Raw genomic sequence first — 18,849 nt, forward strand, 5'->3', positions numbered from 1 at the left:
AAAGAAGACAGCTGCTAAGAAGGGGAAGATACCAACTGCTTTGGCCCCAGCCCTACTGGCCTGTCGACCCTTGAACCTGCTCCTGCTAAATCGGGCTGGACTGTTCCCATGAGGCACAGGGTCAGACTGATTTGCATATGGCCATGTCTGAACTGGGGTGGCAGAGTGGGCTAAAGAACGGTGATGGATTAAACCCAGATCAGTTGACTGGGGGTGAGTGCTTGCAATGTTCAACACTCCGTCCATCATTTCCTTTGGTTTTTGCCCTGCTAAATCCCGGCACCTCCTGTGGCCAGCCACCTCACAAACCCCAGAGGACCTGGCTACCTTGTGACTCTGAGCACCTGGGACTCCCACAAGCAGTGGCTCTGCTCAAAGCAAGTATCTAACCCCTGGCATCAGCCTGGAACTGCGAACCCTGCACACTCAGCACCCGCCAAGCCTGGCCTGTGCTGGAGTGGACCAAGATCCCGAGGACATCCCCCCCGACGACTGTGACCCCGTATCCGGCACCCAATGACCCACCTCAACGCTCCTGACGATACCTGCAGCCGCAGAACCAGGGACCCCCCGCCCCCCCAACCGCGATCAACAGAGGATAAGATTTCCCGACACCAAAAGGTACCCTTGCACCCGGTGCCATGCGGCCCCCTGTGCCTGACTCCTGGGTACCTACCTATCCTCCAACTACCCAACTTACCTCTCGAAGTGGTGGTGGCACCTGAAGAATCTTCGTCCCCGAGCTGGCAGCCTTTGTTCGTCCTTGAGCTTTTCCATAGCAATCCATTGAGCGCCCGAAGGCTCAAAAGCACCCTGCACCCAGCCACCCGAGTGGCCCTGGCAGTGCAACTTATACACCTACCTACTACCCCATTTGCCCTGAGCAAGTGACCAGGATCCCAGCTCCCACAGCCACGTGGCCTGCTAGTCAGCAGCCACCAACCAAGGGCCCCCTGCCTCCCATAGGATAACATTGGGCCTAACTCACTCTGCAACCGGCTGCCCCTGTGCCGCTGAGGGTGTAAAGTGGTACAAAAAGGGGGTGGTGATGGACGGAGCATCAGAACCAATCAAACACTCACACCCAGTCAACAGATCTGGGTTTGATCCATCACCGTTCTTTAGCCCACTCTGCCACCCTAGTTCAGACATGGCCATATGCAAATCAGTCTGACCCTGTGCCTCATGGGAACAGTCCAGCCCGAACTGCCAAGCCATGCCTTCCCTGGACCGTAAACAAGCTTCCTAGGAACGGTTTCTGGCATTTCAGCCGTCTTCAGCCAGGCTTGCTTGAATCCAGTGGCAAAGTGAGCAAGGGACTCCCGTCTGAGCATACCCTGCCAACTTACTTTTTCTGTGAAATGATTTTTGCAACCTACAAATATTCTTTAAAAATCGTACCAACTGTGAAAATGTAATTACTTACCTGTTTTAGATAGATGTCCCAGTACTGAGCCTAGGAGCCCAGCACTGGATTACAAAAGTAACGAGAACATACTTTACCCGTAACTCGAATTTTATTCCATGGCAAACCATTGACTGTTTGTCTTTGAAATTTCTTCTAAGTGTCGATTTTGCAAACTTATAAATATTCCTTAAAAATCGCCTGTATAACTTAAACGCAGTTTCTCGACTGCTTACAGGTGGTACACTAGTGCTGGATCCAGGATCCAACACTGACCCAGGAAAAGTAACCATAACCCCACTTACCTGCTAAGTGAATTTTCTTCCATAGGATAACATTGGTAATTTGATCAGAAAAAGTTTCCAAGTGTCAACTTTTAAAATATCAAAATATTGCTTAAAAATCACAACAGTAACTAAAACGTCTTTACTCATTTGTTTCCAAGAACTGTCCCAGGACTGAATCTAGGATCCAGTCCTGGAATTAGAAAAGTAATCCTGAAAGTAATCCATTGCATATAACTTAAAATTCCCATTGAGCTCAATGTATTATTGTGTTTGTAATTGTGTTGCCTATTACAACAAACTGTAACTATTGCATTTCAAGTCAATTGCCTCTTGCAAAGTATTTAACTAAAGCATCTCATTCTGAGAAAGTATATTTTGATACCTATTGTTGGTTGTAAAATAAAACAACCATATATTTTTATATACAAACCATAGGCCTAGAGTTCAGTTCTTGAGTGTCTGAGAGCATTTGCTGACTTTAGTGTGTACAACAAATGCTTTACACTGGCCTCTGATACTGCCTTACTGCTCCACCAAGCTACTCCTTTAGAGAGTAAGGTTATATCTAACTTTAGCCTCTGCCAAACCTCTGGGGACTGGGAACTCTGTACACACTGTACCTATTTGGGAACAGTGTATACAGAGCCACTTTCATACCAGGCGGATAGCACCCTGGAACGCTTTAAGGACTCTTGGGCTACGGCCCAGTCCTTGGGTCTCGCCACCACGTGCACTCCCTCGGGGTCCGCTTTTCTCTCCTTTCGAGGTCAGGGTCGAAGCGCCCAATCGCCTTCCTTTCAGGCCCGCAGGCCTGCGCAGCTGCAGTCTCAGCGCAGTCGCGGACGTGGGACCCGACGTGGTGGGTCCGGAGGACAGCGGGCAGGTCAATCCACCACCGCTCCTGCCACTGCCGCCTCAAAACCTTCCTAGTCCGGTGTTTCAGGCCCACCAGCCGCCAGTGGGTGGCAGGATTCACCATCACCTCCCCAAGTGGCGCACCATCACGTCGGACAGGTGGGTTCTGCAGATAGTCCGATGGGGCTACTCCCTCCCCTCCAGCCATGCCACCTCAGTGCCACCGTACGTCGGGGGATCACTTGGCACTTCTCCAGCAGGAAGATGCGGCCCTCTTGGCCAAAGCGGCCATCGAGCGCGTTCCGACGCCAGAAGTAGATTGTGAGTGTTACTTCCACTACTTGTTGGTTCCAAATAAGGACAAAGGTCTGCGCCCTGTCTTAGACCTCCAGAACATCAATCGCTTCCTCCGGAAGGAGAAGTTCAAGAAGCTCACGCTTGCTCAGGTTTTGTCTGCACTTGACCCGCAAGACTGGCTGGTAGCGTTGTACTTGCAGGATGCTTATTTTCATATCCCCATCCTGCCAGCCCACCAGCGTTACCTACGGTTCACGGTGGGCCACGAACACTTTCAGTTCACCATGCTCCCTTTTGGCCTGACCAACGCCCCTCGGGTGTTCACGAAAGTGATGGCGGTGGTCGCAGCTCATCTGCGCAGATCAGGGGTTTGTCTTTCCCTAGCTCGCCCCAGGCAGTCGTCTCCCACCTCCAGACTACGGCCGACCTCCTGCATTTGCTGGGGTTTTCCATCAATGTGCCGAAGTCTCATCTGATTCCCTCTTAGAAGCTCCTCTTCATCGGAGCGGTTCTGGATACGGCGTAGTTTCGGGTTTATCCTCCCGAACAGCGAGTCCGGGACATTCGCGCTATGATTCTGATCTTTCGGCCCTTGTCCTGGGTTTCGGTCAGGAAGACCCTGAGGCTGCTGGGCCTCATGGCCTCCTGCATCCTGCTAATCTATCATGCCAGATGGCATATGTGAAGTCTGCAGTGGGATCTGAAGTTCCAGTAGACGCAGCATCGGGGAAACCTGTCGGACTACGTCCAGATCTCTGAGGGCACTGCACAGGACTTACAGTGGTGGCTCATGAACCAGCGTTGGGTCAGTTGCAGATCCCTCTCCCTTCCCCAACCGGAGCACACAGTAGTGACGGACGTGTCCCTTATGGGATGGGGCGGCCACATAGGAGAGGAGGAGATCAGAGTCTTCTGGTCTCTGGTGGAGTCCAAGCTCCATATCAACCTTTTGGAGCTCAGGGCGATCCTACTTGCACTGAAAGCATTCCTTCCCTCTGTCAAGGGGAGAGTAGTACAGGTGTTCACAGACAACACCACCGCCATGTGGTACTGCAACAAACAGAGCAGGGGTGGGGTTGTGGACCCTATGTAAGAAGGCTCTACATCTCTGGATGTGGCTGGAACGTCAAGGCATTTTCTTGGTGGTTCAACACCTGGCAGGTACCCTGAATGCCAGGGCGGACAAACTCAGCTGCAGGTGCATGTTGGATCACGAATGGCGTCTTCACTCTGAGGTGGTGCAAGGTCTCTTTCAGCAGTGGGGAGAACCTTGGTTAGATCTATTCGCCACCAAAGAGAACGCGCAATGTCAGCAGTTCTGCACGTAGGAGTTTCCAAGGCGGCACTAGCTCGGAGACGCTTTTCGTCGCGAGTGGCGTTGCGGTCTATTGTACGCATTTCCACCTATACCACTACTGCCCAGAGTGCTGAAGAACATCAGACGCGACCGGGCCCAAGTCATTCTTGTGGCACCGGACTGAGCTCGAAGAGTTTGGTATCCCGAGCTACTCCATATATGCGTGGATCCCCCAATCCGACTGCCTCTTCGGAAGGATCTCCTGTCGCAGCAACAGGGACGGTCCTCCACCCGAACCTGTCCAGCCTCCACCTCCTTGCTTGGATATTGAGCGGCAACAGCTGTTTCCATTTGACTTGCCTCCTAAAATCTGTAATGTGATTGTGGCAGCCAGGCGTCCCTCCACTAAAACGGTGTACGCCTGTCGGTGGAAAAAATGTGTGGCATGGTGCACAGCAAAAGCTCTTTTTGCCCCTCTTTCTGAGGTCCTATTATTCCTTCTCTTTGGCCCAGCAGGAATCTGCTCTGGGCAATATCAAGGGCTACCTTTCTGCTCTTTCAGCCTTTCTTAGGCTGCCTGATCAGCCCTCTCTTTTCAAGTCCCCAGTTGTCAATAGATTTCTCAAAGGCATTACTCACCTTTTCCCTCCTATTCCTTTTGTGATGCCTCAATGGGACTTGAACCTGGCTCTCACATACTTGATGTGCGCTCCCTATGAGCCTCTTCATAACTGTCCTTTGCAGTTATTAACTTTGAAGACTCTTCCTGGTGGCCATCACCTCCACTTGGCGGGTGAGTGAGCTACAGGCTCTTTCCTGTAAACCTCCTTTCCTGGCGATTCATCCGGACAAGGTTGTGCTTCGGCTGCGTCCATCCTCCTACCAAAATTATTGTCTGCCTTTCATCTCTGGAAAACTGTCACTCTGCCCACTTTCTATCCGCCTCCTTCAAGAGAAGAGGAGAGGCTTCACCGTCTAGACCCAAAACGTGCGCTTTCGTTCTATTTCAACCGCACACAACGGTTCCGGGTGGATGACCAGCTCTTGGTTGGCTACGTGGGTGCCAAGAAAGGTCGGGCTGTACACAAGCGAGCTATCTCCTGATGAGTTGTCTTCTGCATTAAAACCTGTTACTCTCTGGCTAAAAAGGAGCCTCTGGTTGGGCTGCGCGCCCATTCTACCAGGGCGACAGCAGCTACTACAGCATTGGGACGCGGTGTCCCCCTGCAAGACATCTGTCAGGCGACCACTTGGGCCTCGTTGCATACCTTCACAAAGCACTATTGCCTTGACAGTCTGGTCCGGAGAGACGGCTTCTTTGGCCGTTCGGTTCTCCGTGACTTTCTGGTGTAATCTCACTTCGCAGACGCACCACCGGGGATGGTATTGATTGGGTATGTATTCTAAGGTAAGGGATATATCACTAACCTGTCTTTCAGAAGCACAAGTTACTTACTTGTGTAACGATATATCTGTAAGAGACATTAGTTAGTAATAGATTCCTTACCGCCCGCCCATCCTCCCCGTTCTGCGAACTGTTCTCTAGGGTTCAGGTCATCCCTTTTAGGACCCTAGTTCTATTGCACCAGTAGTCGGTCTCTGGAATGGCTTTGCGCTCCTGGTGCGGAAAGGTTATGTACAGAACTGACATAAACGCGCGTCGGCGCGTTTAAGTAGCTCCGACAACGTCATCTCGGCTGCCATGACGCCATGGACGTACGCGGAGCTGCACAACGATGCCTACAGACGCGCTTTGGTACTGCTGACGAAAACATTCCGGATCCAGTCTGACGCCTGGGGATATTCTCTTACAGATATATCGTTACAACGGTAAGTAACTTGTGCGCCATTCTGTAGCTGGTTTTTCTGCTACCGTAAATGGTAATTTTTCCAGGTTTTCAATGCTCAGCACTGTATACTTTGCTCCCCTTTGTGCCAGTTAGATCTGTTTATCCCTGAGATTGTATTCTGAAAACAGACGATGTGTTGATAAAATGCCAAGGCACATAGACTGCACGCAAGGATTGCAGCATCCAGCCTAATAACATAATAGAACATAACTGAGATTGGCCTTGTTGTAACATGGCTAAATCTTGTTCCAGTATGTCAAAGCAGAGGATACAGTATTGTCCAGTGAATATATTCTGGATGACAATGTTGTTAACCCATTGTCGACCACAGTGAGAGATTTCTCTAAGTTAATACGATCAAGTTCACGTATTCTTTCTGCTGCCTCTGCCTGTGAAACCTTCCATATTTCATTATAAGCAGCATAAATGCCGGCATATATTAAACGTTTTTGACGCGGTTTTCTTGGTCCTAGCAAGAAATCCCGAAGGTCTGCGTCTTCTTCAAGTAAAAATAAGTGTTGTTTCACATCCTCGAGTGTAGATTTTTGTAACCAGTCAAGGCACATTTTCCTACACTGTATGTTATTACTACCCCCGCATGCTATCGTTGAACATAACATGGGTCTGGCCTATGAATAGTAAAGCCCTGTATTTCTATTCAGGAGTCTTTCTTGACAGATGTTTGTGTCTGTGGGCCAGAGCAACCATTTTTCCCAATCAGAATCTGATCTGTTGTTTTGTAGTATTTTGTCTGCTGTGACCGCTCCCTGTGTAGTGCTATTACTTGCAGGTGTTGGTACAGAAGGTGTGTTCATGTCTTTGATCTTGGCTAATCCAAGGCAAGACGTTTGTTGCACAGTGTCATTCAATAACATTATTTGCTGTGGGATGATACAGGCTCTAAACAAAGCTTCTATCCCCTGCACTTGCCAATCTTTAGTACCCTAGACAGATTTTTTGTCGATTGTGTCTTTCCAAAAGTCAAATCCTTGTCTAGACAGTTGGCCAATAAAGGCTGCAGAATAAATCTATTTTGTATTAGTTAACATATTTTTCTGTCCTGTTGTGTTCACATTTCTATAGAAAAATGTTTATGGATCAGATGTATTGTACCCTGAAAAATATGGAAACTTATTTGCAAACATTTTTGAACTACCCATGGGTGGCGTAGGACAATGTTCCCATTGGTTAAACATAAATACATTTCTAGGTGTTGCAGATCTATGCAAGAAATGATGACCATAGTGGTTGTAACAAAAAAGCTGTTCGTATTCTGATGAACCCTCTAAGTTTTCATTGTTAGAGAACGCAGCAGACCTTTCTAGATCAGACATCATGCTATTGACAGTCTCAAAGTCCCAATCATCTGAATAGGTGCTGGAGGTAATAAAGTCACTTAATGAAATTTTAAATAAGTGTGGAATCTTCAAAAGTTCCGTCGGGCCGAATGTGTTGAAATAGGTTTTGTCCCAAACTATACCATCCTGTATAGGAACGGCTGTGATGTTAACTGCTGACAAGTGTCTTGCTTCACGATGGGAAGATTTGTGTGGCTTTTACAGTAAGTTCACATTTTTACTTTCAGTGTCCAAACGAACGTACCTGCCATTCATAAGCCCACTAAGAGTCATTATCAAAGCTAGCCAAAGCAGAAAGAAAATCCATGATGAAACCAGATCATTCTGTTTCAGAAATTTAAGAAAGTCTTGTACTTGTTGCTTGAAAGTTTTTAGGGCTGGCGTCGTTTCAGGCTCACTTGGATCCTCAGAAAACGTATCAAAGTTAATGAAGTAGCCAGAAGCAGTTTGGTCAATTGTTATTGCATCCGGATTCGTCAATCGCTGGAACCAGTTGATCGCATGTTATGTTGGTGCAGACAGGTGTATCTGGACGAACTGTTACTTGAGTTTCAAGAGGGATGAGTTCCATAGCATTGTTGCTTAGTCCATCTCTTACTGCTGAATTCTCGATGGTTATGAGTCTTTCAGTCTGAACCTCTTGGATAGTAGCGAGAGGAGGGCGTCCGCTACTAGGTCGAAATCTACAAGACCTGCTATTTAGTATCGGCCACATAGTGTGGTTTGATGAGGTCAATTGACACAAATCTTTTCTCCTTTTTTCCAGCAAGGGGTGGCAGAATTAATGTTCTTGTTCCGTGGATGGCTAGGACAGGTACTGGTTGTCTGTAAGAAGGTCCAAATTCCTTCTTGTCCGCAATCTTCTCTCTGACTAGATCCCCAACTTTTGGGATCCAGACAGGCCTTACTGGGACTGCTGGTTTTTCCCCAGTGGTGGTCGGCTTCAGGAATACGTTGCTTTCGTCTTAGTTCATTTAGATCCTGTAAAACAGCCAAACGATCCTGGATATCAAAGTGTTTATTTTCCACCACTGTGCCTTTACATTCGAGATCAGGAACCCACATTCTTGTCCCAAATAGGACCTCATATGGAGTGACCCCTCCTAGAGAACTAATTGGCAAATTATTTAATGAGCGTTTGACACCATAAAGATGTTTGACCCACCCATCACCCAAACCTAATACTCTAGCTGTTATACTGGGGTCGCAATTGAATAATCTTTGATTTGGTGATTTCCTTATGCAAATAGGACTATTCCGCCCTTTTTTACTTTGTTCCCAATTCTTTGTTTTATGTTGTTCGTTTAATTGTAACTGCAAATGTTTTTTTTAAATAATGACCGCTTCCAATTAACATTTTTATGACTATTTCTGTATTGATATGTTGACATTGTCATTGCCTCATAAATAGCTACATGACGATGTGCATTTTTTGATACTTGCATCCTTTCATGAAATTTTGAATAAATCTGTATATTTTTTTTTTTTTTTTAAATGTTTTCTCTTAAATTGTTTTGACTACATTCGTGCTGTCCATCCTCATCCCCCCAGTGTGAAAAGTGTGTTGATTTAAGTATATTGCTGGCAAGGAGGCTTTATTTTAGTGACTAAGGTCGTATGTGGTGCCCCTCTCCTTTGTCCTAGGGGTCCCTCTCTCTTCTCTTGAAATAATGATGTCCTCACCATGTGGGCACTCCCTAACAAATTTTAGTGGCCAGTCCTGTTCTGCTAGAAGTATATCATAACCCCTTGAAAGTTTCTCCCAAATGAGTGCTTTCACTTTTCTTGGTATGTCTCCCTCCATTCGGAGTGTTATTTCATATAACTTTTGTGGAGTACTAACCCCCGTGTCTACAGTCTCTACTGTTGATGTACTCATTCAAGTCCACTATCTCCAGAAGGTCCTTCAGGTTCTGGCGAGCTATTGTTACTTATGCTGCATTGTCTGAGCCCATTCTCCGTTCTTGAGCTGTGATCTCAGTATTCTCTGCATGTCTGATCTTCAGACCTGCTACCTTCTTTTTTGTGAATTGAGGTTTTGATTTATTTTTCTGAACGTGTTGATCGTCTTTGGACTTCATTCGTTCTTCTTTGTGATCTGACTGTCCTCTTCTTTCTGATGTCTGTGGCGATATCTGAAAGGTACGCGAGGAACGTGTACCAGTATCTTGATACCGGTCAGGTTTTCTTAAAGCATCCCTATTCCTGAGGTTATACCTCCTTTCAGAGGGATCTTTTTGAGGAGACCTTTCTCGAGATTGAGAAAGTGTCTCTTTTGGATTTTGTTTCCCACTTCTTTTTAGAAGATGTAGGATTTTGAATATTAGAGCCCTTCTCAGGACCTTCAGACAGTTTTAGCTTCAAAGGTTTTCCACCCAAACTGTCTCTGCCTAATTCAGCATAAGATTTTTCTATTATTCTGGGTAGTTCATGTTGATGTTCTGTTACATCAAATTCCCTTAAGCGTTGGCGGATCGCCACTGATGCTGCCTCCCCTTTATTAGATAATATTATTGTTGAGACCTGGTCGAAGTTTTTCAGTAATTTCATACCTAAATTCAGAGCAGGCTCTGCCCCTTATTGGTTTTGAATTTGTTTCAGAACATCTGGTATTACTGCAATTGACGGAACACCATGTGTTTTAGTATAGATGGCAGCAAAGACTGTGCCCCAAGTGGTGCAGTCTTCTAGTTGTGGTGTGATCCCCATTGGTAAACAGGTTGTTAGGATTCTGTGTTTCTCATAAGGGCTAGTATTTGGCAATATTGCTTCGATTTGAGGTATTTTTTGTGCTATCCAGAATGTAATTTGTTCACGTTATGTGGGCATTTTACCCATGATTGCGTGTGAAGTCTGTGGAGTAATGTTTAGTGTATACCCTTGTTGAGGGGTTTGATTTGGAATGGTCATTGGTGGTTGGACTGTGAAAGTCCGCATGACATATTGGACTAATTGTGTGTAAATTTTTATTAACTCTTGTAGTTGAGTGAATAATTGCTCGTCTGACATCTCTTCGATGTCAGGATGAGGTGTGTAGCCTGCTAGAATCGGCCATGTTGCTCCTGGTCTACCTAGTGGACCGACCCTGGTCATGTTTTTGTGATGTTTTAGGGCGCCTTTAAACCAGAGATTATGTTCCTGGTATGTGAGTGGAATTTCAATGTCCTCCAAAGGAATATATTCCTCAGGTGGTTCATCTTCTTTAAAGAAGTGAAATACTTTTGTTACTGGATTTGATTCTGGGAATACAGTCCATGAATAGGATACCTCTGTCTGAAAGGATTCGTGTGCCTCTATCATGAAAACTGCTCTACCACCTCTTGGTGTTATGCCGTGTTTTATAAGTTTTAGAGTGATGGCTCTCCTTAAGTTTGGAGGATGTTTAGAACACCCTCATCAGTTTCATTTAAACCTGTAAAATTGAAAGCTGTTACGACTGGGTCAGCTGCAGCTACACCGTTCTCGGTGTTAGTATCCCCGTTCAGGGACATTGTTTTTGAAAGAATGTAGAACAAGTTTCAAGGAAACAAAGATAAGGTGCACAATATTTTGGAACACTGTATCCTTCAATGTTGAACAAACCAAACAGCTAATATATAGGATTTTTCTCCTATTCAGCTTTGGCAGATACTTAACCCTACCCACTCAAGACGTCTTATGGAGTATGTGAGTAAGGGTCTCTGAGAAAAGCACGACTGAGTTACTCAGTATCTAGCGTTAAATTAGTGCCTTACCAAACGTTGGGCGCCATGTAGTGTAGTTCCTATTTCCCTAATAGGCTCTGCGCATTGGAATAATATACCCTATAGATTTGGCATAGGGCTGAGGTCAGTATGCCTTAATCGAGTATATTAAACTTAATTGTTTTGTACCAGCTAACTCAGAGGCCACTAGAAACTCCTTGTAAGCAAAAAGGGAGTCGTTTCTGGCAACTGCATAAACATGACAACTTTGTTTCCCTTTGGAATCGGAGCACTCTCAGAATCGTGGAAACAACAGATAGGTTTCACTCAGCTAATCGTGCATGCTTAGTTTCTTCAGAGTTACACAGAAAGAATAGACGGGCATTTCAATAAAAGGATTTATTGAACAGTCTTGTTTTTCGTGTAAGAGATATGAGCTGTTACAATCGTAAGACAGTATGCGAGATATATTATGTACAGCGTAAGCGGTAGAAAGAAATAATACTGCGCTAGCATTATCTTTTAGCTATGACACATATATTCATATACATAAATAACATAGGCTAAAAATGCGAGTGCTCATGAGATGCGTCTCTAACTAGTTCTACCCCAGTGTACCTAACCTAAGTGTAGTACAAGCTAAGAAGTAGGTGATGTATTCTATAGTATGGTAGGCTATAGTCTGGCATGCGAAGAGTCCCTTTAGGTTCTAGTCAACTCCATACCTTGAGAATGAGAGAGGTGAGAATCTTCCTGTGTCTCGAACTCTAACACCCCACGAAGGGAGTCAGAACACTGGAAGCTGGATTCTCTGCGAGCAGGGATGACAGCGTCTCTTGTCAGTGCGTCAGGCCGGGACACGGGCTCCTCTAAAGTCGAGGTCTCCTCCTACTTGCTTGGGCAAGGGAAGGTATATTTATACCTGGTAGGTGCCTTGGAATGTTAGCATTGACGTAAAGTCAGGCAGAGGAAGACGTCAGGAATGAACCCTTAAGGAATAGCGGTTCATGCATAATAAATGAGTTATTGGAGAAATCAATAATCCTGTGCTAGGGGCACTCCCAAGAGCTTAAGGGTCTGGTTTCTAAGAACTCGTTGTGACGTTGGGGTGGACGGATGTAGGTGACAATGCCTGTATTTGGATAGCATGGCTAATGCCTATATAAGGGCAATGCGAATTGTGCCTATAAAAGGACATGTTTCAGGAAAACCTATATACGGGCACCTAAAGCGGAATACAACACCCTCTGCGAGAGCGATCTCGAAGTCTATTGCTCTTTTTGCTGGTGAACCTATCGAAGACATCCTCGGATCTGCGACTTGGAAGAGTAGCCACACCTTTACCATGCATAAACTGCTTGGATTCTGCTGCTCACAGTGATGCAGCAGTGGGCTATGCAGTGCAGAGGAACCTTTTTCAGTGACTGTGAGCTCTCTCCTTCACCCCTCCTTCCTTTCTACTGTAAGACTATGCACATGTTGTCTATCTATATATATATTTTCTCTCTTCCTATCATGACCTCTTACTTATGTTTAGGTTGTACAAAAGTTTTCTGAATGCAATCGGTGTCAATTTTAAGAGTGATGGCTTAAAGTATATCTTCTTGTCTAAATGTTTGCAATATGGATTTGACACACTGCGTTGAGAGAGAAAAAAATATGCTGTCAACTGCTGCTTCTCTCATTCAAGCATGTTAATCTTTGGACGTTCCAATACTGGAGTAAGAAAATAAGTTATTTACCTGTAACTGTAGTTCTCCAGTATTGGAATCTATCATAGATTCACATGTGACCCACTCTCCTCCCCTGAGAGGCTCACCTTTCGGATTTTTGCACTTGTATCTTTTGCACGCATGCTGTGAAAATCTGAGGGTGTAAGGTTCCCTCAGAAGTGTGATGTCCTGAATGGTATAGGGCTTATTATCAACAACTACATGCTGCCCACCCAGCAGATTGAGTCCATAGAGCATTATATCCGGAACACAGGGGGGAATAGATTGAGGCTGCAGCAGGTATATGAGCTAGGTAAACCCATCCACAAAGAGGAAATAGTTGCGACTATAAAATGCGTTAACCATCTAAATACACTTTCCCAGATGCAATTATGCCCCAGTTCTACAAAGATATAATAGGCTTTCTTAGATTGCTATTGAACTAATTTGCTAGCTCCAAACGAGACATGCCGACTACTTGTTATTCCTATATCTGGGAAGGACGGAGTAATCTGCAGGTAACACAGTCCAATTTCCCTTCTCAACAGAGATGTCATGATCTTAACTAAGATTATGACAACCAGACTAAATTAAGTGCTACCCTAGTCTGTCCTGTCAGGACAATCGGAACTCATTAAAGGTTATAGAGGTTAGGCAAAATACTGAAACAGTTATGGTTGTAGACGCAGCACTATAGCTCAAGGGTGAGGTGGCTTTCCTCTCCCTCTGTGGTGAAAAGGCAATTGACAAGATTGAACGGTGCATTTTAAGGGAGACAGTGAATGTCTGTGGATTTGTCCCCTTGCACATGAACATGGTGTGGATGAAATTGCTGCCTTGTGGCAAAAACTGGGCTCAAGTCGACACTCTTCGAGGCCGAGGCAGGAGTGCCCACTGTCTCCACCCTCCGGCTTGTTTATTGAGCCATGGGCACAAGGAGCCCACATTCACTTTGACTTTGAAAAGGACCAAATGTATTTAAATTCCCAGTGTTTGCAGACGATATGCTGTCTCCTTGTTGGACCCAAAGTCAATTTTGTAGCTACTTGTGGAACTTGACCTCGTTCATAAAGTATCAGGCTTCAAGTTAGTCTGAGACGCGGAGCCTTCTCTGGACTTAAAGACAGACATGAAGATTGCTAAATAACATTCCAGTGCCACAAACTGCCCATCATCTGTCTGGGAACCAATATCATACCTGAGGCAGGGTATCTCTTTCAGGCAAACTATCAACCACTGTTCAGTTCATTCAAAAACAAACTCTCCTGATTTCACACCTGGCAGCTTTTCTGCCTGCGATGTATAGCTGCAGTTAAGATGACAATCCTCCCATTGGTCCTGTTGCTCATCCAAGTCATACCCATAGATATACCGACAGATGCTCTGGCGGAGATACAAAAGGCATATCCACCAATTTTATTGGTGAGAAAGACGTTCAGCGTGAGGCTGATGCACAATTTCCTACAATGCAAGAAAGACGTTCTCAACATATTAGACCTTTTTATTTACCGTACAGCTGTACAACTAAGGAACGTGTGTTATTAGTCTAGAAAAAGAGTAGCAATAGTATTTGCTGCACCACTTACTCACAAGTCAATTACTCTGGGAGCTCACTCTGATCATTGTACTGCTCTCAGTAGCCAGACAGTGAGCAAGTGGGAGCGTCCTTCCCCTGCTGAGCAAGAGGGAGTGAACTGCCTGTCTCACAGGGCTCATGACTGATGGCTCCAGGTGTTCACAAACCACATAGGAATAAAGAGGAATCTCAGCATGCACAGAATATCCTGGGTGGCGGGGGGGGGGGGGTTAAATGGGGTGAGGGTTAAAACCATTTTAAGTGAAATCAATGTGTTATCTTTTAAAAATGTAATTAAATGCATTGCATCCTTCATTTTGTGAAAGCTAAGCTTCTTCCACAGTCCATTGTTCACAATTTCCTAGTAGAGCTGCTCAAGAGGCTTCCACCTGTACAGCTCCTTCCTGGAAAATCAGTGCAGACTTAAGAAAAATTAAGTCCATGCTTTCGGAATCCAGTTTAACACATAAAAGATTATTCTCTGGCTGATCATTGCATCTGCAGTGTCATTAGTGACATTTGTTGTTCTCACCGGCTAACCAAGTTGCGAGGACGAAATTACTTCACAAATTTGGCACAAAAATGTCCCAGAAGTGTTATCAAAGCTTTATGTTCATCTCTTCCATCTAATGTCTATTTACTTTTGCATAAGCTTATATTGAAACTCATTTCCTGGCGTCAGTCTGGATCCGAAAACCTGTATCCAGAAAAGTCTTCTATAGTACCAGATGGCACTGAATGGTGATCGCTATTTCCGGAGCTGGGAAATGATTTTAAGAATCCTATTTAGGACTGTGCTAAAGCCAGAGATGTTGGTTTCTTTTTTCTGCTAAACATTCCTTCTATTGCCCTTCAACTTAAAAGTTGTTTGTGGTGTAGGACTATAAGAAGTATTGGAAAGCCAATAGGTCTGGCCTTGGCACGCAGGTGCAATGGTTACATTTTTCTTTTCATTTAATCTGAGCAGATGCCACAAAATGAAAACAAAGAAAATGTGCTTCTGACCAAAAATGGTAACCAGATGTTTACAATATTCTTTTTTGTTTGATGCACATCACGGGAAATGTGATTCTTACTGGCACAGAGCAGAGGCCCTACTGGCTAAACAAATTAGTGTAACCTGAAGAAAATATAGCTGCACTAAGATTTCTAAAATAGTAATGGATAAGGAACTGTAATTAAAAATCATTGGTAAAGTCAAGTATTGGCTTATTAGCCTTCACACTGAAGTTCACTTCTTTTTAGGAAGATGTACACATGTAATCAGGCAAAATGCAGTCACTGAACGTGCATTTGAGCCAATGGCTAAAGCAAATTAATAGAAGCAAAATGTGAATGGCAGCTGAACAGACCAATGACTGAAAAAGGCTGACTCAAAACCCCTGTCTGTATTTTTATTAAATATTTTGATTACATGAACATGGCAAGATGATCAGACCATAAATTGGGAGATGGGATCTCAAAAGCAAGGCTTCCCATCATGGCTAGTTATATGCATAGTTTTTTTTTTTTAACTTAAAACCAACAAACTGTTACCAGGCTGTAAGGTTGTCTTTCCTGACCCACTCATTTGTTTTATATTAGCATTGCTGCAAATGGGAAGTTGCTGAGAAATCTACCAGAAATACCTCAACGTAAATGTCAAAATGGAGGCGCAGGTGGGAAGTGGTGCAAGTGACGTTTAAAGGGCCTCCACCAAAATAGCAGTACCGAAGTCTAGCATGAAGATAACTGGTTGTACAGGAGAGTAGATTCACAAGTTTTATTTTTATTTTTGAGCGAATGGAGAAAAAAGTTGTGTTTTTAATCACTTTATTGAAAAGAGTAGCTACTTTAGTAATGTGAGGTACAAGTCCGAACTTACCTTAAGTGCACTTCTCCACCGTTGTTTGTGTCATTTCCTCATTTAAGTGTGAAACAGTGGACAATTTGCACACACTTAAAATATAAGCTAACATAGTTTAAGTGAGAAATTGATGGAGGGGCAGTACATTGGACTGTGGAAGAAAATAAGTCCCAATGTGGGAAATAACCACAAATTAGGAATGAATGGTGAATGAAGGACAATGTTATATATTCTGTTAATTTACCAAAAAGTACCCTGTTTAATAGTTGATAATACTTAAATATCTGAAGAATTCCAATGCTTAAGTGCTGCAAATACTGGTAAGCAACTTATTCTCAAGAAAACATTTTGTACTGAGAAGGAATATGCATGCACATTTTTACCTTTAACTGCTTGATGGCTGTTATGGAAAGCAAACATGATGAGCAGTGTTGCAACAGCTGAAAAAGGCTTCTTGGTGGTACTTTTCGGGCAAGGGTATGATGAAGGATATAATCTAAGACTCTTCTTTGGGCGATAAGTGTATCTTTCTACAACATGTGCAAGTATGTAAACGGAGGAAAGTGATTGTCTTCCATCTCATGCCTCTTTTAAAATGTAGTTCTCAAGATGTATTTGTGCAGCAAGCAATTTTGAAGTAGTATTTCAAGGTGAATTCATTTGGTGTTTTTGGCAACATGGCTACTTGTTTCAATCCGACTTTAAAAGCATGTTGTCTGTGCTTACTTATAGGATGTGTTGAAAAGGTGTCACCAGTGCATGGAGACTATTGTGAAGGCAAAAGACCAGCAGGCAGCTGAAGCAAATAAGAATGCAAGTATCCTTCTGAAGGAGCTTGATATGGAAAAGGTAAGAGAAATGTGCTTTTTTTTCTAGTCTTGACTTCTCAGCATACATAATTCCTTTTTTAGAAAGACTGACTCCCTGTGTCTAACTCTGTCACTTTTGTAGCGTTATAATAAATGACTAACTTCCTAACTCCTGTCCCAGCGAAATACATAAGTATATCTTGACCATAGTGCTCTATTAGCTACTCTCAGCCATCTGAGCATGTGTTTATATAAATAAAAAATAAATAAAAAAGTTTTCTCTTCATCTGGAGTTGGTGGTGACGAAATTACGTTTAGAGGTAGAAGAGATTGAGCTTTTTTTCCCATCTATAACCTCTTTCACTGCTCCATACTGTTAATCGCCAAGGCTGTGGCCAAATGTGTATTTATTTTTTATATTTGCTATTCTTTTCAGCATTCTTTTAAGAGCTCTTAAAGTGTACATGCAATTCACTGAATTTGGCGTTAAACCTCTTTGCTTTGACTCCTGCTGTCTGCAGTGTATTTGCAGTTTTCACTACAATAAGGGCCTTCCTTTCCTTTAATCTGAGTTGACAGTGAGTACTAATTTTTCTTTTTGATTTTCAATAATTTAGTCTCATTGATTATGCTATTTACTTATACATCCTCAAAAATTCACAGGTACGTTCCACAACGCATTTTAAGATCTATGCACATGAATCTATTGGTGGTTCCGGGTTTCGGACGTAAACTAACGGGAGGGTTGTGTTTCTCAATACAAGGACCCACATTTTGGAACACTCTGCCCACGTCCTTGAGACTAGAAACAGACCATTTGCGCTTCAGGAAAAAGCAGAAGACCTGGCTTTTCACCCAAACTTACAGTTAGACATGGACCTTTATTATCGGCGACTCCAATGGAAAAATTAGTGCCAAGAGACCTGTTGGTGAACGTGCACTCTACAAATTTCCAATACCATATCTGTTTCATGTCTGTTCAAATAGCTTAGAACTTCAGTGGGCGTGATTCTGGTCTTTTGTGCCGGAAAGCGGCCTAAACTCACCTTAAGGGACACAGGGGCACGCTTTTGTAGTCGGCACAGCTCTTTTGAAATTTGGGAAGAAGTTACTGTGGTGACTGTGCCTAAGTTTCAGTGTTACTAGTCAGTGTCTGGATGTCTCTTCTTTTAATAGGACTGTGCAACAAGAGAATGGTATCCTTCCTAAAGACCATTGCTGAAGGTGAATAAGCTTTTGTTCTGATAGACCTCTTACTGCAGATTACTCACATTTGGAATATTCCCCAGGCTTCATACTGGATCTGGAATTGTTTTTCAGCAGTACCTCTGCGAGGTGGTAGGTGGTGCAGTGTGGCTCTGTGGTGGTAGGTGGTGCTGTGCGGCTTTGTACTGATTCTGTTCAGCTCTGGAAATAACATGCTGAGGCCGTTTAGACACCACTCTGCAAGTTAATGTAATCTCCTTTCCCTCTACACCACCAGATGCCGGTCTGGGGCCTCCTCTTGTCTTTGAGATCTTCTTTACCTCAAAATTTAGTGTGTGCATGGGGAATGTCAATTCCCAAGACAATAGGTTTTTAACCCTGTAAGGATTGTGATATGTAAATATCTGTGATAAATCCTCATTCATGGATCCCTGAGGTTGAGTCATGACTCTGCCTGCAGGGACTGCGCGACGATGAGCCTGAAGGTCATACAGAAGGGCAAAGCGAAAACCTATGTTGGCAAGCACAGAAAGACTCCTCGTTGATTTTGGTCCAAAGGTGCATCTCTCTCTTGTTCCCGGTCTAGAAGGCGCAAGAGTTGTTCCCAAGGTTGATGGTCATCGAGCTGTAAATCTTGTTTTAAGTTTAAGATAAAGTATGAAAAATGT

General features: G+C 44.1%; 1 protein-coding gene across 2 annotated transcripts in view; it reads left to right on the forward strand.

Moving 5' to 3' along the window:
* The window catches only part of ANKHD1 (ankyrin repeat and KH domain containing 1), a 1,109,311-nt gene that overhangs the window by 651,356 nt on the left and 439,106 nt on the right, over positions 1-18,849 (forward strand). For both annotated transcript variants that reach the window (XM_085617924.1, XM_085617925.1), the window contains exon 24: positions 16,899-17,015. In XM_085617924.1, the coding sequence (XP_085474050.1) occupies positions 16,899-17,015 (117 nt within the window). The remainder of the gene's footprint in view (positions 1-16,898; positions 17,016-18,849) is intronic.

Source organism: Triturus cristatus, chromosome 7 (genome assembly GCF_964204655.1).
Source record: "Triturus cristatus chromosome 7, aTriCri1.1, whole genome shotgun sequence".
NCBI classification, from domain to species: domain Eukaryota; kingdom Metazoa; phylum Chordata; class Amphibia; order Caudata; family Salamandridae; genus Triturus; species Triturus cristatus.